The following is a 25491-nucleotide window of genomic DNA, read 5'->3' as shown; positions in this document are numbered from 1 at the left end:
GACCCCCCGGAGACCCTCCCGAGGACCCCCCCGCTCACCGACACAGCGATCCCCGCGTCTCTCTGCCTCTGCGACCGCCGTTCCCAGGCAACGGCTGCACCGGCAGCGCCACCGGCTGCACCGGGAAACGCCAGGAGAGACGGGGAACCCTCCTCATCCTCACCGGCTGCACCGGGAAACGCCGGGAGAGACAGGGGAACCCTCCTCATCCTCACCGGCTGCACCGGGAAACGCCGGGAGAGGCCGGGGAACTTCCTCATCCCCACTGGCTGCCAGAAGAGGCAGCGCTGCCCCCCCCGCCCAAAGCAGGGATCCGGAGGAAGGAACATTCAGCCCTTCACCTTGCCCAAGCCTAAATCCCGCTCATGGCTGTGACAAAGCCCCTCTTGGCATCGCCGGAGCCATTCGGGAATCCTCTCCCTGCCCGGAAAATAGGATAAGGGATAGATGTGGACATCTTTACCCGATGTCCACAAGGAGTTGTAGGCAGCTCTGCTCCAGTGGCTTCCCTGAGCAGGACAAGCCAAGTCAAAGTGAGAAAAATCATCCCCCAACCCCTGCCAGTCCCCAGGGTCCCCAGCCAGGACAGCACTTGCACAAGGAATCCACTCCAGGGCTCACTCCAGGCTCTCACTTCACCCCTGCAGATGATCAGCTCCAAACACTCCCAGCTGTTAACCTCAGCCTTGCTGTTAAGCTCAAATAATAACATTTTCTAAACTTAATTTGTTTTTCCTTCTGCCCAGAAAGAGCCTCACACCCTGCTGGGAGCGGAAAGGAGATTTGTTATCAGCTCCTATTATCTCCCTGACCCAGAGAGGCTGCCCCAAGTAATGACTTCTATGAGAACATAGAGAAGCAATACTCAGTTTTATTGTTTTGGGAGACTATTTTGAAATTCAACTGGAAATAAGTTTCAAACAAACCAGTCATTCCTGGAATCCCTTCAAACAGTTCGTGCACCTGTTGTGGTTTATGAATGGTATTCCCCAATTTACTGTTCCCACTGAAAAACACCCCAGACCATGTGCCCCTCACCCACTCCCCCTCTGCTCCAGCAGCAGGATGGAGAGGAGAATGGGAGGCACAAAAAGGTAAACCCTGTCCTGGCTGGAACCAGGAAACCACCCCAAAATCAACTCCTGCAAATAAACTAATTTATAAAAAATTAAAAGAAAATAGAGAAGCCAAGATTAGGAGTGCTTTTATAATGACTATATAAACTACTAGAAGTTCCAAAAGTAGAATTATAACCCCTATTCCTTATTGTGTTAAAATAACTGGGCATTCCAAAAATCTTTTCAGTATGTTCACTGACTTTAGAAGTTGTGGCAACGTGGGGAAGATGAAGTATCAAACTTGCATATCTCTTGCCTGTCATCTACTATGACAGGCATCAAAAAGTGCTCTAGGACTTTTTAGCATATATTACATGATAGTCAGGAGTTTTAAAGGAGAGGAAAAAAGAATGTTCTGTTATCAGCAAACAAGAGCCTTTCAAGCTCTTTGGAACGTGTATCAAGTGAGATTTGGGTCTCTCTAGAGCCTTATTCTAAATTGATAGAAGGTGGAAGAGATGAGAAGCCACATCTTGCAGCTCTGCAGGTTCCTCCTGATAATCAGTGCAATTCTGAACTGCAGGCAGGCCCTGTTCTGCCAGAAGCCTTCAGGCACCAGAGGTCACAGCAACACCACGTAGGGAAGTTTTCAAACCAGATCAGAGTCCAGAAAGCAGGCACAGGCTTCAGCTTTATTGTTCTCCAAGCCACAGTCACCTTTGTAAAGGAATGATATTGCAGCTGAAAAAGAAGAGGGTAGAAGGAAATACTAAATTTCCTATCTCCAACAGGCACAGAAGACCTGACATGGGATGGATCAGACCCACCACAACCCTCCTCCACTGGTTTCCTCTACCAGACAAACCAGCCACTGAGACTTTCTCCCTGTGCTCATATTTGATGGAACTCGACTCCCTGTATCCCTGTGCAGAACCAGCAGCCTCCAGCCCCCTGCTGAGGTCTGTCACAGTGCAGTGACACAGCTCAGAAACATGCCCTGAGCTGGTGAACGCCGCATCCCTTCCAGCAAGTGAAAAGCAGCTCACCCCAGGAGGCCCTTCCCGGCCCAGCGCTTTGGAGTCAGCCCCACGTGCACCCTTCTGCCACCACGGATCACAGTCACACTCAGGGGCCTCTGAAAGACAGGAAAAAATAAAAACCAAAACATTTCACTTTTCCAGCACAAAGTCAACTCCCTTCTTTTGCTGAAGCACCAGAAGAACATGAAGCCCAAGGAACTTTTCTGCTGCAGGGCTCATTCCCACTCCTGTGGGTGTAACTGAAAGAAGTGTTTTGTGTGAAGTCATCTGCAGGGAGATCCCTCACTTCCACCACCAAAAACTTAATGGCTGTGGCAACTTCTCTGGCCAGTCCACGAGGGCAGCACAGCACTGCTGCTGCAGGGAGTCCCCAGGGAGAACAAACTGTGATGCTCACAGCAAAGATCACACACTTCTCAGCTCTTCCATTCATGAGCAAATAGCTCAGTGCTCTGAGAGAACAAGGCTACGACAGCACAGACTGAATCTGACACTGTTTCTGAGGTGGAAATTATGATTCCAGAGATCCAAGTTCCATAGAAAAAGCTGTGGCTAACAGAGGCAGGCAAGAGAATGCAGTCACAGCAGGAATAAACTCACCCCCTCGCTGTGCTGCACCACCGTGGCAATGTTCTGCAGGTTTTGGAAGTTGTTTACATTGACAGATCCAAACTCCACAATCTCATCATCAACTTGAAGTCCCTGGATAGAGATAGGAGAGAGATGAGCACCTGCATTCTCCAAAGACAGGTAATAACACAGGAGCATCGCCCTTCACCCAGCCACAGGGAGAGAGATGTGCTGTAACACTTCTCACACTCAGGCAAGTGAACATCACTGCAGCCTCTCCATGGCCATAGGGAGAGGTTAAGTGTCCATTCCTCTGTTTCATGGGAAGAGAAATACTGAGGCTGGAATGGTCAGTGAGGCATGGGAGGAGCTGTGTGGTGCCAGGATACAGCTCAGAGAACACCCATCTCATCCCTGTACAGTGACCAGCCCCTCCACAGAACGTCCCAAAGTGATAGAAAAAAAGTGGGTGACACCCTAATCAAGCCTCCACCTTATTCCCACTTATTAACAAGGGGCAGAGGAAGCCATGAGCTGTCTGGCTCCAGACAAAGCCCTCCCCACGAGCTGTGCCCCATGTACCGAGATGCTGGCGGGAGAGCCCGGGGTCACGGCGTTCACTTTGGCAAAGGCCTGGGGCAGGCTCTGGTTCTGGCTCATGGCCTCGGCCAAGGCCTCCGCCTCATCCTTGGCGTGTTTCTCCTTCTCCCGGGCGTGCAGCTTGTGCAGAGCTTCCTCCACCTGCTTCATCAGGGCCTTGTGATCGTTCTGCAAACCTGGGGGTGACACCGTGAGTGCACATTGAGCCGGAGAGGCTTCCTCCAAAAGGCATCTCTAGCACCTGCTCCCCTCTGCAGCCACACAGAGCAGTGCCCCGGCTGCCTCTGATCTCAGCAAGAACCTCTGCTCTATCTGCTGGGGCCTGGTGCCAGCCCAGCAGATGTTTATCAGTAAAAGTCAGACACAGAGAAAACTACCCTGTGAATTTTGGTAAACACGCAAAGGCAGAAGGGCTGGCCCGTGATCCCTTACAGCTCAGTGAACAACTTAAATCTTCTTTTCATTAAGTCACCTCCTATTACACATGAAGAGAAAAACCCATCCTGAAAGTCAGGGCACTGGGAAAGCCTGGGATGAATAAATGCCAAACTGTTTCCTACCCGAATTTTATTCTACAAACAACACAGAAAAGCTTTGTTGTGTTTCACAGATCGCAAACGGCTCCGCAGCAGCGGCAGAATTTCAGCGCCGCTGCAGCAACACGTGGACAAAAGCATTTTACTGACTCAGCCCAGGCGGCAGCTCCGATCACTGAGCAGAACCGCTGGGAAACAGCGCAGCCCTGGGCTCCGGTTCTGGGGAATAACGAGCGAGATGGGGGTTTCAGAGAATGAAGCGGTGTCACCGCTGTTCGCGGTGTCTGTTCCCGACCACGGGCCGCGTTTCCCCCGCACATCCCGGTTTCGCTGGCTCATCCCGCGGGATGGGGGCGCGGCCCGGCCCCGGGAAGGGCCCCCCCGCCCGGTTCCCGTTCCCCGCTCACAGATGATGTTGTGCCGGGCGGTGCGCACTTGGTACAGGTCGATGTCTGCACGAGGAAAGCCCTCGGCGTCCACCAGCGGCTCGTGCATCCCGACGCCCTTTTGCTGTGAGGGAAGAGGCGGCGGTTGGGAGGGGGCCGGGCCCGCGGGCCCGCACGGAGCCCCCCGGCCCGGCCCGGCCCTGCCCGGGCACCGACCCCCTCTAGCAGCTCGTAGCAGGCCTTGATCTGCGCCTCGATCTCGTCCTTGCGCCGCACCAGCTGCTGGACATCGCTGACGGTGACGGGGCGGCCCCCGCCGGGCTCCGCCATGGCCGCGGCCGGACGGGAGCCGGGAGGGAAGCGGGGCGGGGCCGGGACGGGGAGGCCACGCCCAGGGGCGGGGGCGGGGCGGGGCCGGGGCGGCACAGCGGTGGCAATAACAGGGTGGCACAGCGGCGTCACCCTCACTGTGTCACACTGCTGTGGCAGTGCCATGGGGTGGCTGTGATGGTGACATGTGGTGGCACAGCGGTGTCACTGTCAGTGGGTTACCCAGCTTTGATGGTGACATGTGGTGGCACAGCGGTGTCACCATAACTGTGTGACACAGCCGTGGTGTGCGATGTCACGGCCCTGTCGCTGCTGCTGGCCCCTGTCCAGTCTGTCTCAGAGCTGTGGCAGCAGGGGACAGCCCCACCACGAGACCCCCATCCCTGTCCCCCGTGCCAGTGGCTCCCACCCAAGCCTCCCTGGCCTTGCTGGTGGCTCCGACTTCCCACCACCCCCAGACAAGTGGAGTTTGTGCACTGGTGTCTCCCCGGCAGGGCCATCTCTTGCTCCCTCTTCCTGCTCTCTCATGTTTTGGGGTCCCTGCAGCGCAGGGCTCACGGTGCCCACACACCACCACACACCCAGCAGGGCTCTGCAGGCTGTCCTGGCTCAGCTCTGCCAGCATGACATGTCCCCAGGGAGGGGTGAATGTCCCCAGGGGCAGCGGGCGGGTCGGGGGATGTGCTGCCCAAATTGCGTCACCTCCCCGTAACCCCGGCACACACGGGGCAGGGATTTGGCTGCGGGGTCAGCAGGGTCCCCACCCTCCGCAGAGCCTCATGTGCTGCACACACACCCACCCACCCCGCAGTGCCACCGCCGGGGCCGCGAGGACCCCGTGACAGGGCCCCAGTGACAGGTTTGGGCAGTTCCCAGCCCAACACATCCCTGGGTTGGTGGGGGGAGAAGGTGGGGCCGAGGAGGAGCCTCCCCGTCCCGCCGTTAAATTGAAAGCCCTCCCGTTCTCGCGCTCTGTTCCTGTCACATCTCCAGGTCACAGAAATGGTGAGGGGCAGCAGATGGGGATAAATCCATGGGCTCCATGGCACGGGACGCCTTGGGAGATTTAAGCTCTGCTTGAATTCGGATTTCCCAGTGGCGGTGCTGGAAGTGGCACAGCAGAGCTGCTCCTCACAGCCTGACCTTTGGATTCAGCTCCCTGGGGGCTGCTGTACCTGCCTGTCCCGCTAATGTCTCTCTTTTCTCATTCTCTTTCAGACGTCCTACACAGACAAGGGAGAAAAGGTAAGAGTTGTGTTCCTGCCCTGTCCCTCTGCCTGGTGTGAAACATCGGTCATGTTAGTGCAGATTATATCAATTCCTTGGTGACTTGTTGAAATCAGAAGTAAAATTGCTCTGGCTGGGCCACACAAGATCCTTGTTGTAAACTAGTATTAATCATTGAAATTTCTGGTTTGGAAGGAGAGTGATTACCAGGAGATGATGGGTATTTCCCAGTCAAACAAAGCCTTAAGCAGAGTCCTCATCCCATGTAACATTTATTTCCAGATGCTGCATTTTTTGCCACCTTTTTCACTTCTAAAGTGTTTCCAGTGCTGGGTGCCCTGTGCCAGGCTGGGCAGTGGTGGGGAACAGAGCAAAGGGGGATCTGTCCTGGTGCTGGTGTTTGTGTAAGAGCTTTTGTGGGAGAATTAATCTTTAACACAGCAATGTTTGTAGGTGGGCAGCTCACTGGGACATCCTCTTGTGGGGAGCACTGGGAGAATGTGGCTGTAGGCAAAGGCAAATCAGTGCTTTGTACCTTCCAACCTGTAGTTCAGGATCCTGTGGGACTTGACTGTAAAGAACTTTGGAAAATCACCGTTCAGGGGCTGTTCCACCCAGTTAATTCAGATCATTTGCAGGAGATGCATTTTCAGGATCACAGCTGCCGCTTCCCCTGCTCTGGAGCTGAGCAGTGCTGCAGGAAAGGCAGCAGCAGCAGCAGCTTTTTCAGCCTTGTTTCCCCTTCCTTTTAGCCCCAACGAGGCCGCTTCATCCATTTCCACTCCATCACCTTCTGGGTCGGCAATGCCAAGCAGGTGAGAGGCTGCGGCCACCAGGCACGTGCGTAAGGGGACAGCTGTGCCAGGGGACAGCCGTGCCAGGGGACACCTCCCACACCAGGACAGGCATTGGCTGCCAGGGGGGTGTTGGTTCGTCCCAGCAGCCCCTTGGCCGGGGATGTGCCGGTGTCCCAAAGCCTGGCCCTGGCCTGGCGCCGATGGCCTTGGTGGCCCTTGCGCAAGGCGAGGGGCGGCTGCCGGGGGCACGCGCAGGGACGTGGGGCGTGAACCAGCGCACGTGGCCGGGCTCAGCTGTGGCCACCAGCCTGCAGAGCTGTGTGGGCTCACGGCACCTGTTCTCCATCCCTTGCCCTGGGTGGCTTAAACAGCCCTCTGCTTCACACTTGAGCTGCTTTTCACCCAACCTTGCAGAACAGGGGACACACAGAAAGGTTTCCTGCTCCATGACGGCCCTTGCAGAAAGTTCTGGAGGCAGAACTCCCACTTCACAATGAATTTGGGCTTTTTCCTCAATCCCAGCCCTTTCTTGCCTCTGTTCCCCCTCGGGCTGCTGGAGGAGGCAGAGAAGTTCTCACACACACATACAGACACACACACACAAACACAGGGCAAGTGTGACTTGCACCTGCCTTGGGGACTGTTCTCCATGGCCTGTGGGCCACCAGAACTGCAGCTTCAACCAGAGGGACTCTTCCCTGCCCACAGGCTGCATCCTACTACTGCAACAAGCTGGGGTTCGAGGAGCTGGCGTACCGGGGGCTGGAGACTGGCAGCAGGGAGGTGGTGTCACATGTCGTCAAGCAGGACAAGGTAAGGGAGCCCCTGACAGAGGTGCCAGGACAGAAAAGGGTGAGGTGGTGTCAGACATGAGGGTGCTGCCAAACCCACCATGAAAACCATCACCTGCAGCTCCATCCTCACCTCTCCTCCTCTTCCTCGGCAGATCGTGTTTGTCTTCTCATCCGCTCTGAACCCAGGGAATGAGGGTAGGTGTCTCTGGGGGGCATGGAGTGGGAAATGGCCCTGGCAGAGCAAAGCAGTTCTGCTCATGCCTGTGGCTGTTCCTGCTCTGGGCAGAGATGGGGGAGCACCTGGTGAAGCATGGTGATGGGGTGAAGGACGTCGCCTTCGAAGTGGAGGACTGTGACTTCATTGTGCAGGTGAGCAGCCCCTCCACTCCTTCTCATGGAGCCCCCCAAAACCGTGAGGGAAGCAGGGAGGGCCTGGTTGATGTCTCCTCCTGGTCTGGGGGAGCTGCAGCAGGACAGGATCTCTCTCCTTCTGCCCAGAAAGCCAAGGAACGCGGTGCTGTGGTGGTGAAGGAGCCATGGGTGGAGCAGGACAAATTTGGGAAGGTGAAGTTTGCAGTGATCCAGACGGTGAGTGGCAGGGCAGGGCCATGGAGCTGGCTGCAGCTGGGAGGCCCCCACATAAACAAAGCCACAACACAACCACTTTCCCCCCTCACAGTATGGTGACACCACCCACACCTTGATAGAAAAGCTCAACTACAAGGGCCTGTTCCTCCCCGGGTACCAGCCTCCCCTCTTCAAGGACCCCCTGCTGCCCAAGCTGTGAGTACTTTCCAGAGGGTCCTGCCTGGCTCTTTGCCATCATGTTCTGGTGGGATATCCTGCCAAGGAGCTGGACAGGTCCCCACTGCCTTGCCCTGAGGCCCCCTGAGCTGTGGGGTACCCCTGAGCCTGGCTGAGACCCTCCTTGGCTTCCCCCCACAGACCAAGCGCCAAGCTCAGCTTTGTTGATCACGTCGTGGGGAACCAGCCTGACCTCCAGATGGTGCCAGTGGCAGACTGGTGAGAGTGGGGAGAGCTGGTGGGAGGTGGGATGGAGCAGCAGCACAGCTCTGCTGGTCTCACCACTTCTGACCAGGGCTGATGAATCCAGAGCAGAGCTTCATTTCTGTGGGGATGGAGTAAGGGCTTGACTGTGCCCCTTGTGACCTGGGCAGGTACCAGAAGAACCTGCTCTTCCACCGCTTCTGGTCAGTGGATGACAAGCAGCTGCACACCGAGTTCAGTGCCCTGCGCTCCATCGTGGTCACCAACTACGAGGAGACCATTAAAATGCCCATCAATGAGCCAGCACCTGGCAAGAAAAAATCTCAGATTCAGGTGAGTGGACACTGGTGGTTGAGCCATCTGGCTGCCTCCACTCCCAGAAGGATCTTGGTGAAGGAAAAGGGACCGAGGGTTAGTGATTTGGAGCCAGAGCAGTCTTGCTGTGCTGAAGAGGCTGCTAGAAAGCAATCCTGGCTCTGCTTGGGTCTGGCAAACCCTGGGGGGCTACTGGGCAGAGCCATTTTACCCCAATCTCATCAACACTCTTTGTCATTCCATGGTGCCCTTGAGCTTGCCTGCATATTTTTAAGCCCACACCCATCCCTTCAGAGCTGCAGCTGAGCTGTCACTTCCACAGTGACATCTTTTCCCTCTAGGAATATATTGATTACTACGGAGGGGCCGGAGTCCAGCACATCGCACTGAACACCCCCGACATCATCACAGCAGTGAGTGCAGCCCTGGGACCCTCTGCCCTGGGAGCCCCTGCCCTGGGACCCCCTGCCCCAGCTCTGGGCACGGTGCTTGTCACAGGGTGGACCATGACCCTGTCAGGGTACAAGGACACAGAGCCATCGGGCTTTGTGCCGTGGTTGTTTTACAACCAGGATTAACAGCCCAGGGAGTCACTGCAGAGGGACCTGCCTGCACCTGTGAGCTGCCTGTGCCTCCAACTTAAAGCAACTGGGGTCTGCAGGGCCCTTGGTGGCACCTGTGTCCTTGCCTGGTGGGACTGAGGCAGCCACGACTGCCAGGCTGAGCCCCACAGCCCATAACCCACCTTCAGCCAGGGTGGGGGCAGATCTGGCTTGAGCCCCATGCTCAGCCCTGCTGAGCACCCAGCTTTGGGCTCCTCTCTGAACCAAAGGGCCTCCAGAGGTATCAGTTAGGTGAGAGCAGGACAAAAGATCCTTTCACAGCTCTCTGCAGTGCCTGGGGAGGGTATTTTGGGCCTGCCCATTCCTGGTGCCAAATGATGAGGCAGGTTCTCACGCTTGAGGCTGGCCAATGCCATGGGAAAGCATCTGTGTCCTGCCCCAGGAAATGCTCCTGGCACAAACCCCTCCCAAACTGAGCCCTGCTGGCTCTCCCCTGCCTTGCAGATCACCAACCTGAAGCAGCGGGGCATGCAGTTCATGGATGTGCCCTCCAGCTACTACCAGGTGCTGCGGGAGAGGCTCAAAACTGCCAAAATCAAAGTGAAGGAGAACATTGACAAGCTGGCGGTGAGTCAGAGCGGGTCAGGCCTGCCCAGGGCTGGACCAGCTCCCCAAAGTGCTTTGCAGGGATGTGAGTGACACAGAGAGCCCCACTTGCTCCTCTGAGGGTCTCTGAGCTGTTGCCTCATTTCTTTTCTCCAGGAACTGAAAATCCTGGTGGATTTTGATGAAAAAGGCTATTTGCTCCAGATCTTCACCAAACCAGTTCAAGACAGACCCACGGTCTTTCTGGAGGTGATCCAGAGGCACAACCACCAGGTTGGTTTGAGGATCTCCTGCTGATCCTGGCCATGAGCCCTCAGGGCCACCAAGCCCCTGGTCCATAACGCTGCCGTCTCCGCAGGGCTTCGGCGCCGGGAACTTCAAGTCTCTGTTTGAAGCCATAGAAATGGATCAGGATGCCAGAGGAAACCTGACTGTGCTGGAGCCCAACGGGGAGACCAAGATGATGTAGAGGATGGCAGGAAGTGCTGCCCTCATCCCTAAGGAATGAGGGACTGGGAAACACCCGATGTCCTGATAAATAGCCCAGACTTGAGAGCCACAAATCCAGGGAAGCCACTGCCAAACTGGACAATGTAAAAGGACCCAACACCTCTCCCAACCCCACCCCAGCACTGCCCTTCGGTGACTTCCTGGGAGACAGGGCGTGGGAAATAGCAAACGCTCTCAAAAAGCAGCTTAATCTGATCCAAACCATGGAATTCTTAACAAAGGGCAGATTTAAGGCATGTGCCAAAGACACGCAGCTACAGAGGAAGACAGAAGAAACAACTGGGAGTGCTCAAATTTAGTCTATCCCAAGTTTTAATTTTAGCTACATGGGAAGCTGCGAAAGCACGGAGGCGTTTGCCTCTCTGTGCATCTCCTTTTGTAAGATTTTGGTTTAATTGCTTTTAGAGTCAATCTTGAATTTGAATTTGCTGAAAATAAACATGGTTTTAGGGTAGCTCCAACACTCTGGAATGAGAATTAATTGTATTTACATATTTCAGCCTTCCCAAGGCAACACAGCCTTGCTCTAATACCTGTAAATTCCTGCATTAATGATGGGTTGGGGTTTCTCCTGTGTTCCAAGCAGTAATTGCCGGCATTGGCAGTGATTCCTTGGCTCAGATCCTGGCTGCATGTGCAAAGTCCCCTCTGGGTGTTGCTCTGGTGTTGTCACTGTCCTTTGCATGGTGAATTCCTCCCCAATGCAATAAATCCCTTTTCTGACACAGCCTGAGTGCCTGGGGAGTCCCTGTGTTCCCGGGGGCTGCAGGTCCAGCACTCCCTGTCCCAGCTGCTGAAGGACACCCTGGGGTGTCCCCACTGTTGCAGAACCACCCTCCACAGCCCCTCTGTTCCCAATTTCCCAGCGTGGGAGCTCTCAGAGCCTGAGCAGCCCAAGCTCCTGCCGAGGTTGGGCTCCAGACACCAGTCCCGAGGTGTGGCTGTGCCCTGCTCACCTGTGCTCACCTGAGAAACGCAGGAGCTGAGCTGGGGAGTCACCTACAGCCTCTGTCCTGTCTCTTCCACCTCCTCCTCCTCCATCAGCCATTCCACTTGTCCCTGCTCCAGGTATTTCTTGTTAAATAAAAGCTCAGAGAGGCCACTGTGAACCCCCAATCCCCCAATGTGTGGGGGGGTACATGGGCCAAACCTGAGCTGCTCCCCCTTCTCTGGATCCCAGATTTCTTACAATGGCAGAATATCCTGGGAGGGACCCACAAGGATCATCCAAGTCCAGCTCCTGGCCATTTGAATAAACTGATTTAAAAAGGAAGAAAGCAAAGAGCCTCTGGCCACAACAGCCTCACACATCACTGACACCTCACCTGGTGGTTCAGGGCTTTTGACTCCATAAAGTTAAAAAGAAATAAATAAAAAAAGGATATGAACTCAAAGCAATCCAGGGCAGAAACTGGAGGAGCAGGAACCTCTCACCTGCAGAGGTTGGACATGTTTGGGACTCCTGGTTCACTGTCAGGAAAGCTCTGCTTCAGCTCTCCAGGGCTGTCAAGATTGCTAATACTGAGACATTTCTTAAAGGTTATAGATTAGAAACACTCATGTATTCCTTTCATGCAATATAATGTTGCTTAAATTCATTTCCTGCTCACCAGAATTAGTATTTTCAGTAAACTTTGCTGAAAATCAGTTCTTCACACTGTTCTTGTTCTGCATCTGCCTCCTTGAGCTCTCACAGCTCCCAGCACAGGTCTAAGAGCAAAAAGCTTCCCTGATAATATATTAAGCACAACATAATTTTTCTGTAAGAAAAGTCAGTATATTTATGGTTTGCTTTATAAAAGTTACTATAATACAATGGTACATAGTATTCAATTCACAAAAATATGAACAAATATATACAGCATGACACATCCACAACAAAAACACTTTCTTCAAAACAAGATACATACTGGTGACAGATTCTATATGCACAAAACATCCCTAAATTTATAAATTTGCTTAACAAAAGAAAAAGCAGAAATCCTAAATCTTCAAAGCAGAGTTGTTGTTTTTTTTAAAAGGAACTTAGGAAAAAAAATAATAATATTTTTTAATTTATTGCAAACCATTTGACCTGCCTACTTTTAAAGGAGGCCCTTGATTTCCATGATGGGAATTAAAACCAGAAAACTGCAAGAATTGGGAGCTGGGTGTTCTTCCACTTTGCTTCGAAACTGCCCCATTGTTTTAGAGTGTCCTTCTTGATGTGTTTCTTTTCACTTGGACAAATCCTACAGTGGCAATTAAGGAGGAAACTCATAAAAACAAAACAAATATTAAACTGAAAAAATCCAGTTGCAAATTTGCTTAAATACATTTTAGGGTGTCTATTAGACTGTACACATTTCCTCGCTTGAAATAAATAGATTTTGCACATTAGGTTTCAGACTGAGGGAGGGGGGGAAAGAAGAAGCCTTGACTTGGCAATTTTTTGTCTTCAGTTTCTTAATGCTTCTAATTTCACCTATTTATTTGACAAAAAAAAACCCCATATTTATACAGAATTTACATTATACAAAGCTTGACACAAGCTGTAAATGCCACCAGCTCCTTTGCTATACTCAGTCCTTCTTCCTCCCCATCTTGACATGATTTAGAGCTGGAATCTGTTTAAAAAGAACTCCAAATTACAATAGTCACTTTTAATAAACTATTTACATGCTCTTGAAGTACAAAGAAATCAGCAAAAAAATTTCAACATGTTTCTACAAGAAACAGTGTTTGAAGAGAAGATTCTTGAGTTCGCCTATGTACAGAAGATGCATTTTTTTATACTTCAAAATCCTTTTTTTTCCTTAAATTTTTATTTTGTACAGAAATGCACTGAAATGATCCCTGAAAAAGGTCACAAAAACCAGAACTGAAACTACTGTGTAATGGAGTTTAAAAATGATGGTTTTTTTTCTTTCCTTGTAGAAATAAGCTGCTCTATACAATATAAATAACTGCAGGATGAGCCCCCATCCCCTCCTGGACCCCCCCAGAGTCTCAGACCACTGTGGGACCAGCCTGGGACTGCAGAGAGGTGTGAGCCACACGGGTCCTGTGGATGGCAGCACGGAGGCACCTGCACCCTCACCTCCCACAGCTGCAAACCAAAGCCTTCAATTCTATCTCCGTAATTTTGCTCTGTTCTCTTGGGTCATTCCTCTCAGCAAGATGGAATTTTGCAGGGAGCACTGTAAATGTCTCTTTCTTTTTCTGTCTGAGGCTCAAATTGAAGTGACAATAAATTTGGGGATGGGCTTTTCAGTGGACAAAAGCACTGCAGTGCCTGTTAGCAGCATGTGCTGGTGAGGTTCCTCTTTATCCCTGTCACTGTTCCCATGGGGTCCCAGGGAACTTGTGCTGAATGTGAACCACACAGCTCCTGCCCTCCTCTCATCCCATCCCTTGCCAAGTACAAGGCAAAGGATTTGAGGCATCTCCAAAGCACATCTGTGGCTGCAGGGCTCCCCTGGCCCAACAAGACCCCAGGGCACCCACAGAAATCACTGCACCAGACTTGAGAGTCCTCACCATAAAATGATTTGTTTGGAGGTCAGGCAGCTTCCCAGTCCAAGACAAAATATCTCCCAGGTAGGACTCTGCAAGCCAAGATTTATGGGGAAAAGGAGAGAAGCCTCAGGTTTAGCTTTGAGACCAGAATAACATGATTTTTCAGAAGTGCTGTGGCTTCTCAACAGCTCTGTTTCTTCCTGGGAAACTACTGAGAGATCAGCTCTTCTAAAAACTCACATTATTTGTCTGGGATCCTAAAAGGGGATAAATTACAGGCAGCTTTGGAAGTACCCAAGTGATTTAGGTGCTCATGGTCTTTGGCACCCAAATCCTTTTGGTGCTCCTAAAAAACACACGGGGAAGGACGTGAAGGTAACAGTGACCTTCCTCCCCACCTTCCTCACCAAGGATTAAGGCAAACTGCAGGGGCTGATCCCATCCAGAGCACACAGATCTGCTGGGAGACAGAACTGCCAGCAGGGCTGGGCTGTCTGGGGTGTCCTCAGCCCCACAAATCCACTGTTAATGCACTGCTTTGATGGAGCAGAGAGGGAGAAGGCCAAGGACAGGGGCCTCAGTTCTGACACCCAGGAAACTTCCACGCATTTCCAAAGCCTCAAAAGTCAAAGGCCAAGCTGTGGAGATGCCAACACATTGAGTCTCATTCAGAAAATAATAACTAAACTGAGCAGCAGTTTAACTCCTAAATGCCATCACTGCAGTTCCAACCAACATTCAGTGACAGAAACTTGTGCTTCTCACAATTTTAGGTTCTGGGTCACCAACACCCAATTGCTGGATAGATTTATGATGAAGGGGGGAAACAATAAAACTAAACCAAAACAAAAGCAGAGATGGACTATGGATTGTCCAATCTCAGAGACAATTTGCTCACCCTCAGACAGAAACACAGGTGGTGTTAAGGCAGCTTGTAGCAGTCTGTGTGTTCCTGCTCCCTCAGGCCTTTTGCCTGGAGAAGAAATGTGGAGGCAGAGGTACATTACAGAACCTACATTACAAGCTCCATGCTGCACTGCAGGCCTGGCAATTTCCATGGAACAGCTGAAAAAACTTCCAAGAACCTCTTTTGCAAGGTTGTCACCTCTGCTCATGGAGGTTTGGAAAGAATACAAGAATACAGCTGTGCAATTTGTTCTGTGGGGAGAAGGTGTTTAGTTATGCAGATAATCTTCCCATTTCGTAATGACATTGCAACTTCCCCTTACAAGCCAATTAAAAAGAGTTTAGTATGACTATTCTCTACTTTTAAAGCAGGAGAAATTCAATGCAAATTGAAAAACTGGTCCTGTCTATACCTGAACGGTGGTGTAACATTTCCAGATCTCATCCAAAGAACTATTTTTTTGGTGTTTGGTCCCATTTTTAAATGGAACCTCTTGAAGAACTGCAACCTTCACCTCAGCACATCTACAAGGACAAAACATATTGAGAAATAATTTTAAAACATGCCTACCAAATTTAGAGAAGCATTCATTTTCATGGTATAGATGGGGGGGACAGGATTGCTCTGGGGGACACTTTTACCATGATTTTCTGGAGGGATGGGACCGCCCCAGGCCAAGTTACTGAGTAACAGAGGGAGGAGAGTGGCAGGACACAGCTTGCTCCTATCACAGGAGGCATCTCCCACATCCAAGGACAGAGCAAATACTCCATATAAAACATTGGAAGGGCAGGGAAATGCAGATGAAAGTGAGAAAAAATGAATACAAGTCACACATCAGCCTGTTTCCCATCCACAGGAAGAAAATCCTGCTACAAACGTGGCCCATAGTCTTTGCTTGCAGGCAGGGCAGGATTTCTACAGCACAAGCAGGGGCTGAGCTGTCCACTTAATCTCAGCCTCTTCTGCAAGCAAGACAAGACCATCTCCAAGGAATGGGCATCCCCAAAGGCCACACGATGCCACAGCTGCACAGCTGGCTCCACTTCTTCCTAGTGACTCAGTATCCAAGGATTTCTCACGTGCAGCTGCAGAGGTTTTGATCCCCCATGGACCAGCATGGCATAGAAAATGAGAGGGGAGCCCAAGGAAGGGAGCTGAGGTCTGGCTGACCTGGCTCTGCCCTGGGGTCTGGCTGAGGGGCCCTGTTCAGGCTCATCCCTAACGAAAAGGCAGGACAGTTCAGCTCTAGTCTCACTGTGGACACACCTGCACACACACACACACCCCCAAGCACACACACACACACACACTCATTCACACACCCTCAAGCCTCTGGCTTGCTCTGTAACATCAACCTTACATTTATTTACAGCTTACTCTGAGAAAACTGTGCAATTTCAGCCAATCAAGCTCCCAACAAACCCTATATGGCATTTTCAGTCTCTGCTTCACATTTAAACGTTGAATGTCTTTTTCAACCAACGAAAACTGATGAGAAAAAGGTAGCAGCATTTATGAAAAGATGAAGGTTTATAAGAACAATTAAAAAAAAAAAGGTACCATTATCCCATTATGGAGCATTACTGCAGGGACTGAACAGAGAAGCTAGTGTTTGGATAGACCATGCCACAAAAGGTAGCCACCTTTTTGTGTGCGTGTTGGATCTGAAAAGGAAAAAGCACCTGAAAGATGAACAGTCCTCGTAAGCGTGTGCGCTTTTTGTTTTCACTCATGATCCTGGCAGAAGTGCGAAACTTGCTTGGTTTTCTTCTCTTTTTCCTCTTTTTTTTTTTTGGTAAGTATTTTTTTGCTTTTAAATTTTTTTTTCTTCCTTTTTTCTGTTGTTTTTTTTTTTCCTCTTTTTTTGGCAAAGTGCAACCACACCTGGTTACCACAGTTCTGACATGGCCGAAGGTGCAAGTGTGATGAGAGAAACCTTGAGTTCAGTTCAGGGTTCCCCTGCAGTTCTCAGAGCCACAGAGACACGGGATTTTTACATCCTCAATTGGAAACTTGTAGTCGTAGGTAATTTCCTCGTTCACATTGATGTGCTGCTTGGAGTAGATAACGATCTTCTTTTGAGACTCCACCGTGATGACTTTAGCATAACAATTTGGCTGCAAGGGTGACAGAACAGGTGATGATGTAGGTTCCCAGCCTCCACACAATTATTTCAAGATAAAATAAAACAGGACAGTTCTTTCCCAAGACAACCCTGGCCATGCCTCCAGAGCCTGGACTCGGGGCAAGCCTAGGAGGGAAGGGGTGAGGCCAGAAAACAGAGCAGCCCTCCTTGTGCTGCTCCACATTCTGCTCATTTGTGGAACAAAAGAGCTTGGCTGATGCTCCATCAAATTTGTCACAGGTTAAGAGAAGCTCAGTGCTGAACAATTTGGCCAGGCAGGCACATCTGAGTGCAGACTGCAGCACAGAGCAGAGGGGGAAACAGCAGGGAATATTTTCCCATTAGGACTCTAGAAGGAGACTGTTCCCACAGCTGAAATTTGGTATGTGTTAAGGAAATATTTGTTAGATTTGCTTGCTCACTGTCCATCAGGATCCCCCAAGACAGTCAGGAGGCTCTTGAGTGCACTCAGTCTCCCTGCATGTTTCATTTCTCAGGTCTCTCCAACCTCTTTACACCACTTTAAACCCTGCTCTGATCTGCTGTGGCTCATTAACATTTAATCACAACCCTGCGGCCCCCTGCCACTTCTGAGCACCCCAATCAGGGCTGGCAGGGCCTCCCCAGGTTTGTCAGGGAGCCAGGGAGCAATGACAGGCGAGAGCAGCATACTCACATTGCAGCTGTGATTGATAAACCTGGCGAAGTTCCCGCATTTGGTGGCATCGATGATGGTGTCGTGGTCGACTCTGAACATGTAACTGCTGCCAATGCCCTCATCCTCGTATCGCTTCTCTCGCATGTCAGCAATGACCTGCAGAAACCCCAGGCAGGCTCAGGCCACGCTGCACAACTGACCTGTGAGCAGCCACCTACACAAGGCTCCCCTGAGCTCTGCTCCTGCCAGGCAATGGGGGTTTATCCGATCCCCATCACCCCAAGAGAGCACACACCTGACTGGAAACACAGAATGTCAGGATGGGCTTCTTAAGGAGGATTCTCCTGAGTGTTCAGTTTCCATGGGCTGCTGAAATTCCCACCCCTGTACTCCTAAACCATAAGCCAACCTCTGCCCAGCCCAGAGCTGACACCTCCAACCCAGGACTCCAACCCTGGCTGTCATACTCAAGGACTTCTTCCAGGGCTGGCTTTTGCTCAGATTTCAGCCACAGCTCACCTGCCTGATGTTCTGACCCACGTACTCGATCACCATCTCATCAGCTGCAATGGGCTCCATAGCAAAAAGGCCCCAATCGTGAATGTGGCTCTTGCAGAATTTTAGTTTTTTCTTCCGGAACTGCATGAAGGAAACACCCCAGAACCCCAACCCTGAATTAGCCACAGCACAGAATGGGAAAGGATGTCTCTGGGTTCACAATCTGCAGCAGGGGGTGATCTACCTTGAGCTGGTTGAACTTGAGCAGGTCACTGTCGCAGCTACCAGTGAAGGAGGAGAGGAGCCTGCGCTGCTCTGATCGCCTCTCGGAACCAGCCCGGGTGGAAGCGTGAGGTTGGGCAGGGATGCTCATACCCTGAGAGGACAAATGGGTGATCAAAGCTGATCCAACACTCTGCAGGCTCCCTGTGAGCAACCCCCTGTGCTACAACACATCACCACAGAACACCTGACATCAAACATTAACACTTCCAACACAACCCCAGGACGATGGATGAGACACAACAGCTTCCTCTCCCTCCTTGCCAAAAGGCAGGAAGCACCTACTGTGTGTGACAGTGTCAAACCAAATCCCATTGACACCTGGCACTCGTGGATTCCTCACCTGTGTGTCAGCTGGAGGCTCCTCTGCAAAAGCTCGGCTATTGTTGAGGTATTTGAGTTTGTCCTTCTTATCAATTTTGTAATAGCCTTCGCTTCGTGCACAGCCCGTCACATGCTCCCGCATCCCGTCATCCCTCTTCTTCTTCTTGGGGGTAGAAAAGCTGGTAGGTGGCAAGAAGTTAAGGAGAAACACAGCCAGAGGTGGATATCAGACTAAACTTGCTACAGTTGCATGGAGCTAACACCGGGAGCCTGGAAAATTAGGAAGGTTTTGTGGGGCTGCAAAAATTAACATTACAAAGATGCTGCTCAACCCAAAGGCCTTGGAGAGATGCTGCTCTCACCAGCCTTGGGAAATCAGCTCCTTCAGACACTCAGGACAAACCTTCAGCTTTGAAGGCACCTCCAGGGCTTTGGCTCCTGGAAGGACAGTGGAGGTGTACTGCTGCCAGCTCACCCCACAGACACAGCCATGAAAGCTACAGCAATTGAGACTGACCAAAAATGCTCCCTGGGAGGCAAAACATATCCTTGACACCAGAAAACTGAAGCAGTGGGACCATAAAAAGCAAGAGGTGAGGGCCTCCAAGCTGGAGTGCTGAGGGCTTGCTGCAGAGCAGGTGAGCCTGCAGGTACTTTCACACTTGCCATGCAGTGTGGCACACGATGAACTCAAGGTGATTTTGAAGTGGCTTGAAAAGTGAGCGTAATTTTGCTGTTACAGTATAATCCTTATCAAGAGGGGAAGAGATTTATTTTCACTATGGGTTTGTTAGTTATTACTCACTGTTTTTAGGTGGTTTGGGCTGTTTTGGTTTTGCTTTCCTGTCTTGCAGGAAGCAAGGGATGAAGATATCTAAACTTCACACAATCTCTAGCAACACACAAGGTGGTGTGTTTGTTTTCTTCAACACAAACCTGTACATCCTTCCTGAAAACAGTACTGGAGAGTTCTGAGGTTTTTAGAACAGTCTTTTAGGCTCTGCTCTGGAGATCACTGCTGGTGGCTGCACACACACAGAGCCCTGATGTACCACTTAGAAACCACTGATTCTATCAGTATTTCAATCTCAAAGCAAGTTAAAGATGCTAGAACCACAAACTCATTGTTTTAGGAACAGATGGTGAGATTATTTTTACAGCAAGTTTTAGCTCCAAGTGAAAGCTGTGTATGTGCAGACTAGAAATTCCACAGGCAAGCTGGAAAAAAAGTCTGGTTACATGCAGACAGAAGCTTCTCAAACTAGGAAGGAAACCTCCCCAGAAGAGGTGCCTAGAGACTCTCCCTGCACTTCCAGACTGAATGTGCAGCAAGAACAGCCACTTCTCCAGTATTTTTGTGTTGCAGCTTCACAGAATAAAACAGCCTAAAATCCCCTGCTCATCCAAGCAATCGCTATTCCTGTAAGCAACTGCTTCTCCCACCAACTCCTCGTGCATCTCACACGTGCTGCCAACACAGAGAGAAAGGATATAAGGATGGAAAACCCACAGGGTGTCATTGAGCCAGTCCATACCGTTGTCCTGCTGTAACAAGCGGTCGTATGTGATACACATGAATTTGATATCCTCCTCATCGATGCCTCCGTTCCAGATGTCATACAAAATGGTCATCTCCTCAAACTCGGAGCGCGGCCTGAACTGCGGCTGGGGTGGGGAATACTCGGGGGAAGGGATCATGGGCAGCTCCTCTGATGTCTTCTTCTGCCTTCGCCACTGTCTCTTAGGTTTTGCGTGAGCTTCTTCTTCCTTGAAGTCTTCGTTCCACTGGTTCTCCAGCTCCTTGAATGGCAGTTTCTCTGCAACTGTCTCAGCTGCTATTTTCTCGTGGAAACCGTCATTCCTGAAGTCCAGGGTGACGGCTTCAGGGTCTTTCAGTCCATAGTAGGCATCAGGATGTCCACTCAACAGCTCTTTGCCCACAGGACCTTCCACCAAGGCCACTGGCATGGGAGGAGGCTCTATGGTTTTGCCCGAGTACACATCCAGCGAGAGGACAGAAGGTGGGGACCGCCTCGGCCGACCCGGCCTCCTTTTGGGAAGAACAGAAGGTGGTGGAGGGGGAGGAAGAATAGAAGCCCCAGGGGGTACTTCTGGGGAGAGCAAACCGGGTTTTACTTCTGCCTTGCATTCCTCGATGGGCATTCTTCCATCTCCATGCATGCATGGCAGGGCTGCTACAGGTATTGGCTCATCAGGCGGCAAACCCATGTCCATGTGGAAATCTGCTTGTGGGGGGCTGGCAAAGGGGATAGGGGAAGGAACACTGTTCATGCTGATCGTAAGGGAAGCACCAAGAGGCTCTTTAAAGGGTTTCTCTTCTAGCTCATCCTCTGACTGTTTCTTGCCAGGCAGAAGGCAAGGAATGGTAGCACCAGCTTCTGGGAAAGTAGGCGTGAAATTGAAATCTCTCCCAGGAGTCCGAGGAATGCCACTGTTAATGCCAGGAGATTGGGATGGGTAGGAAAAGGGGCTCCCTGGGACTTGAGGGGAACTGAGGGTCAAGCTGCTTCCTGTAAGGGGAGCATCACTTCCTGGCGTGGCTGGAACAGTGTCCGTGCTCTGCGACTTCGAGAGGGGGTGTGAAGACTTGGCCAAAATGTCCCGCCCGGGAGTCCTGGGAATCTCCTCTTCCACGGACGTTTTGGTCACCAGTAATTGTTCAGGGAACTTTTCTGGAGGGACTAAAGATTCTTCCTTGCCAGGAGTCGATGGCAAGGGAAGCATGGAGGATGGCACCTTGTGGGCTGGAAGCAGGAGAGTCTCAGTCTCTGAGTGGATCATCACCTCCCGTCCAGGCGTGCGGGGCAGCCGCTCGTCCTCCTCCGCTGCCGACGGCGGCTTTGCTTTAGCTCGGGCTTCCAAGCTGCTCTCCTCAGACTTGCCAAAGAAGCTGCTTTTGCTGGGCAGAGGTTCTCCAAAGACTGCCACTGGAGTAGAGATACAGAGAGCTGCTTCCTCATCTTGAGATTCAGGCTTTGGACCTTCCTGTACCTCTGGCTCCAGCATGGAAGTGGGTTCGGACTCTTCCTCTGAAAGGGGAACAGAGAGGAGAATCAGGAGCTTTGCCTCCACTTGGTTATTTGCCACTTGCTAGTAAAGACATGTTTAAGATGCCACAATTAAAGAACAGCTCAATTCCACTGGGAGGATTTAAAACTCCAGTGCTTTACATTTTGGAGGCACAGAATGTAGAGTAATTAGACACTACCACACACTTTCCTAATGGACCATAAAAAACCCACACTATTAATTTGAGGATTAGCTACAACACAGACCAGAACGAAGGTTTCTCTGCTTTCAAAAGCCCTGACAACCTTTCTTACAGACATTAGAGGAGTGAGTGGATTGTGGGGTGAGGACTTTGGAGAAGAGCTGTCAGAGCTCAGAGTTATCACCTTTTCTAATGTGGGAACTAAACTAATTGCAGGCCAAGGAGCACCCTCAGCTCTGCGAGGAGAGAGCAGTGAAGGGAATAGCAGAACACTCCTGAGTAACACGTGAAGGAAATGGGAAGCCCCTGTAATGGATGAGGAGACACTCAGATGGTATCAATGAGGCAATTTATATGCTGCTCTCCCTGCAGCAGCCTCATTTATCTGGAGTTTATTTACCCACTTAGGGCCAGGTCCAAAAGGAATCAACGTTGAATCTTGTTAGGCAGCTCAAAATAACATTTTGAAGTGGGAGAACGAAAGGAGGTGAAAACGCCTGGAGGGTTAGAAGGGAAGCATTCCCTGCTTGTGCTGAACAAACCAGGGCTGCTGGAGAAGGGTCTGAGCCCTGCAACTCCTGTAGGACAGAGCTGGGCTGCTCAAGAACAATGCTGCAGTTTGTGTTTGTTCCCATAGCTTACCTGGAAAGCTCCTTACACATCAGGTTGCTCACGTGCAGGTGTCTCTAAATTTATGTTCTTTTGGCACACTGACCTGTTCTAGAAAGGATTTGTGCAAAAACAGTTCATCTTTGCCCTGCCCAGTTTAGCATTTTACCTCTTTGTGACTTTCAGATTTTGCAGCAGCCAAGGAATGACTCCCTGTGCAGGGACTGGACCTCCAGCTCTCCAAGAGGCAAAACACTGCCCAGTCCTCAGACATCAGTGCTGCCCAAGGCTCCACAGCAGGCCCCACTAGATGTGCCCTCCCTGTTGGCTCCAATTTCAACTTTTAGATTTCCCCCAGTTGCTAAATTACTCAAACTTTATGCATCTCATTCCTGGTCTAGTAAAAGGTTTCAAATTTCCTTGGGTTAAATACAACTCTGTACTGATTGAAGACAATTTCCTTCTCCCAGAAAACTAGAGAGTAACTCATTTAAAAGGAGTAGGTGACACAAACCCCCACAAATAATATTAGGAACCATACATAACTCTGAGACTCCGCTCACCTGCCCCACACAGCCTCCCTATCACATACTGCTTGGATATGAAAATCAGAAAGAGCCACTAGTGACATTCCTGTTCTGTTTTAGCAGCCATGGCTTTTCTATCTTGAGCTTCAGCCACCCCATCAGTCACCCTCAGATGAAGACAACTGTTCAGTTCCTGTAGGACTCCGACTAAACTGGCCCAGGATAAGATTCTGGATACAGTAACCACAGTATTTTTAGTAGCAGATGGCTCATGTAAAGCTTCTTACTAGGAAGGAAAGTTCAGCACAGACCTCTTTCCCTGTACAGATAATCCCTAGCCTAGAGCTGAGACTGGAAGAAGAAAGAGAACAAGGGAAATACAAACATTGGATACCGGGTGAAAATTTACTTGGAAACATGGTAAAAAAACTCCAAAGCACATGGAAGGGCATACCTGGCCTACAGATGGGAGAGAGTGCAAGTTTTGTCTCCTGGTCTCTTTCCATAACCAAGTGTTTCAGAGTTTCAGCAGCAATAGAAGCCCCTGGGACTTGGCTGCACTCACTTTCCCCTGCCTTGATTTCTTCACTGCCTTCATCTTTCACAGCCAAAGCTGGCTCGGCAAGTCCCAAGCCTGTTGCATCCATGTAGTCATCCACAGGATACAGGTCCAAAATAGTCTCCCTCTCATCATCAGGAAGCTCAAGACCAGCAGGTTCATGCTCTGGCTCAGCAACCATGGCTTCTCTGCTTTGATCTTCAGCCACCTCTTCCTCCTCTTCCTCCTCCTCATCTTCATCGTCATCATCGTCCTCCTCATCTTCATCATCCGAGTCTGAACTTGACTCAAATTCAGAGGAGTCCTCACTTTCATCAGATGATTCAACTTCAGCCTTGGAAGACGAGGGACTTGCTACATCTACAAGAAGAAACTGCCATTAGTTCTGCTTTCTGGCTTTATTAAACAATCAGGGGCAAAGATCCCTTCTACTGTAAAAGTGTGGGAACAGCATCAACAGCAGCACACAGGTTTGAAGGAGTGGCCTTCCAATTTATTTATTTCTGCAGAGATTTATAAATCCTGTCTCTGGCTGCTAACAACAATCACTGTACAACAGATGAGGAGCAGTGCTGCTGGCACCTTCCCAAGTGGGTCTCTTGGTGCATTGTATCTTTTACTGAGATTTTCTGCTGCCTTTACAACATGGCCTTAAAAAGTGGAAACAACCACCTTCTAGAGCAGAAACTGATAGACAGGACAGAGTTATTAGCAGCCAAATTATCCTTGGCTGAAATCTGGTCCCTCTTTCCCCCAGCCACTCCTGTTTCACAAAACAAGCACACATTTAGCTGGGCTTGAGACCTGTGCCCCTGTGCCAGGCTGGGCTGAGATCAGGTAGGGGCTGGAGAGCTGCAAAGGGACCCACTGACTGAGGGATCAGGGGAACCACACAGGTAACAATTAAAAATATCTCTCTGCATTATATTGTGTAAAACTGCCTGTCAGTGAAAGGAGGCACACAAGTAACAAAATCAGCTTACAAAAGCAGAAGGGAAACCACAGCTGACCAGAGGGTGACACTCGCTGCTTCCACTGGAGCTGCTTACCCTCCTCGGAGTCCTGCTCCTCCTCCTTGTCACTTGTATCTATGCCTGTCTCCTCCTCATCATCTTCATCCTCGTCTTCATCATCATCTTCATCCTCATCATCTTCATCCTCCTCATCCTCCTCTTCCTCCTTTGCAAGAAAGCATTGCCAAAAATGAGCAGTGCCTGAGCCTGTGACCTGGCTGCCAGTGCAGTAACCACCAGAGACTCTCAAGGAGGCTGTCAGAGAACCTGAAGAGGGAGTGACCTGACAGAGGTTCTGTGGGCACAGACCCCACCAGGAGCACTCAATTCCCAGAAAAGGGAACTTTGGCATTTGGCATTACCAGGCCCCCTTTTAATGACAGACAGCATTGAAACTGCAGCCACACACCGACATACCTTGCCAGGTGCTGCTTTCACCAAGCCTCCTTCTTCTTCCTGCTCCTCTTCCTTCTCTGAGGAGGACTCTTCCTCTTTCCCTGATGTCTCATCTCCTTCTTCTCCCTCGCTGTCAAGCTCCAATGGCCTTGCTGGTCGCCGTCGCAGCCCCACTGCCTCTGCATCCTTCTTTGACAGCTCAGATGTTGTATCAGAAGCATCCCTGTCCCTCTCAGACTCTGAGGAGCAAAAGCAACAGAAATTACCATCAAATTCCATGCAAAGGACAGAGTTAACTACATAAGGGAAACTACTTTGGAAAGACTGAAGTTAGGAGCAATGTGCCCATGTGGAGTGAGGGTCCTCAGGATTACAGGGACTTGCTGATGTTACAGTGAACAGTGCTGATGGCAAAATGTGGCCAAAACTGACATTTCCTAGGCAGAGCAGACAGGAGATATGGCATGACTGAAGTCAGGACAGGTAACCTGAATTTAATGCTTTTTTTGTTTCATTTTTT

The 25491-nt window shown here is 50.7% G+C and overlaps 3 protein-coding genes across 4 annotated transcripts in view; 1 reads left to right on the top strand and 2 right to left on the bottom strand.

Annotated features, from left to right (window-relative positions):
- Window positions 1–851: 851 nt before the first annotated feature.
- PSMD9 (proteasome 26S subunit, non-ATPase 9) lies at window positions 852–4559 on the bottom strand. Its single transcript, XM_015643960.3, has 6 exons — window positions 4407–4559; window positions 4212–4314; window positions 3251–3444; window positions 2699–2800; window positions 2105–2193; window positions 852–1799 (listed from the first exon to the last, which is right to left on the bottom strand). The coding sequence occupies exons 1-6, from the start codon at window positions 4518–4520 to the stop codon at window positions 1772–1774; spliced, it is 630 nt and encodes a 209-aa protein (XP_015499446.1). The 5' UTR covers window positions 4521–4559; the 3' UTR covers window positions 852–1771.
- Window positions 4560–5423: 864 nt separating this feature from the next.
- Window positions 5424–11067, top strand: HPD (4-hydroxyphenylpyruvate dioxygenase). Its single transcript, XM_015643959.2, has 14 exons — window positions 5424–5525; window positions 5739–5765; window positions 6500–6562; window positions 7253–7357; window positions 7491–7533; window positions 7625–7707; window positions 7837–7926; window positions 8018–8121; window positions 8284–8361; window positions 8517–8679; window positions 9003–9074; window positions 9729–9851; window positions 9987–10103; window positions 10189–11067. The coding sequence occupies exons 1-14, from the start codon at window positions 5523–5525 to the stop codon at window positions 10297–10299; spliced, it is 1182 nt and encodes a 393-aa protein (XP_015499445.1). The 5' UTR covers window positions 5424–5522; the 3' UTR covers window positions 10300–11067.
- A 1028-nt stretch (window positions 11068–12095) lies between these two features.
- SETD1B (SET domain containing 1B, histone lysine methyltransferase) overlaps window positions 12096–25491 on the bottom strand; it is a 48245-nt gene continuing 34849 nt past the window's right edge. Inside the window, exons 10-19 of one of the 2 annotated variants that reach the window (XR_004499597.1) lie at window positions 24993–25210; window positions 24612–24741; window positions 23458–23922; window positions 20129–21685; window positions 18655–18821; window positions 18274–18405; window positions 18051–18170; window positions 17550–17687; window positions 16431–16865; window positions 12096–15269 (exon numbers count right to left, since the gene is read on the bottom strand). Coding sequence is in view for 1 of the 2 variants with exons in the window: in XM_015643948.3 (XP_015499434.1) it covers window positions 16692–16865; window positions 17550–17687; window positions 18051–18170; window positions 18274–18405; window positions 18655–18821; window positions 20129–21685; window positions 23458–23922; window positions 24612–24741; window positions 24993–25210 (3101 nt within the window). In the remaining variant the exon portion in view is untranslated. Of the gene's footprint in view, window positions 16866–17549; window positions 17688–18050; window positions 18171–18273; window positions 18406–18654; window positions 18822–20128; window positions 21686–23457; window positions 23923–24611; window positions 24742–24992; window positions 25211–25491 lie in introns of both variants that reach the window. The other variant, XM_015643948.3, reaches the window with a different exon arrangement.

Source organism: Parus major, chromosome 15, assembly GCF_001522545.3.
Source record: "Parus major isolate Abel chromosome 15, Parus_major1.1, whole genome shotgun sequence".
In the NCBI taxonomy this organism is placed as follows: Eukaryota; Metazoa; Chordata; class Aves; order Passeriformes; family Paridae; genus Parus; species Parus major.
Note: the sequence above shows the minus strand (reverse complement) of the source record. Positions and strands in the feature narration are given on the sequence as shown.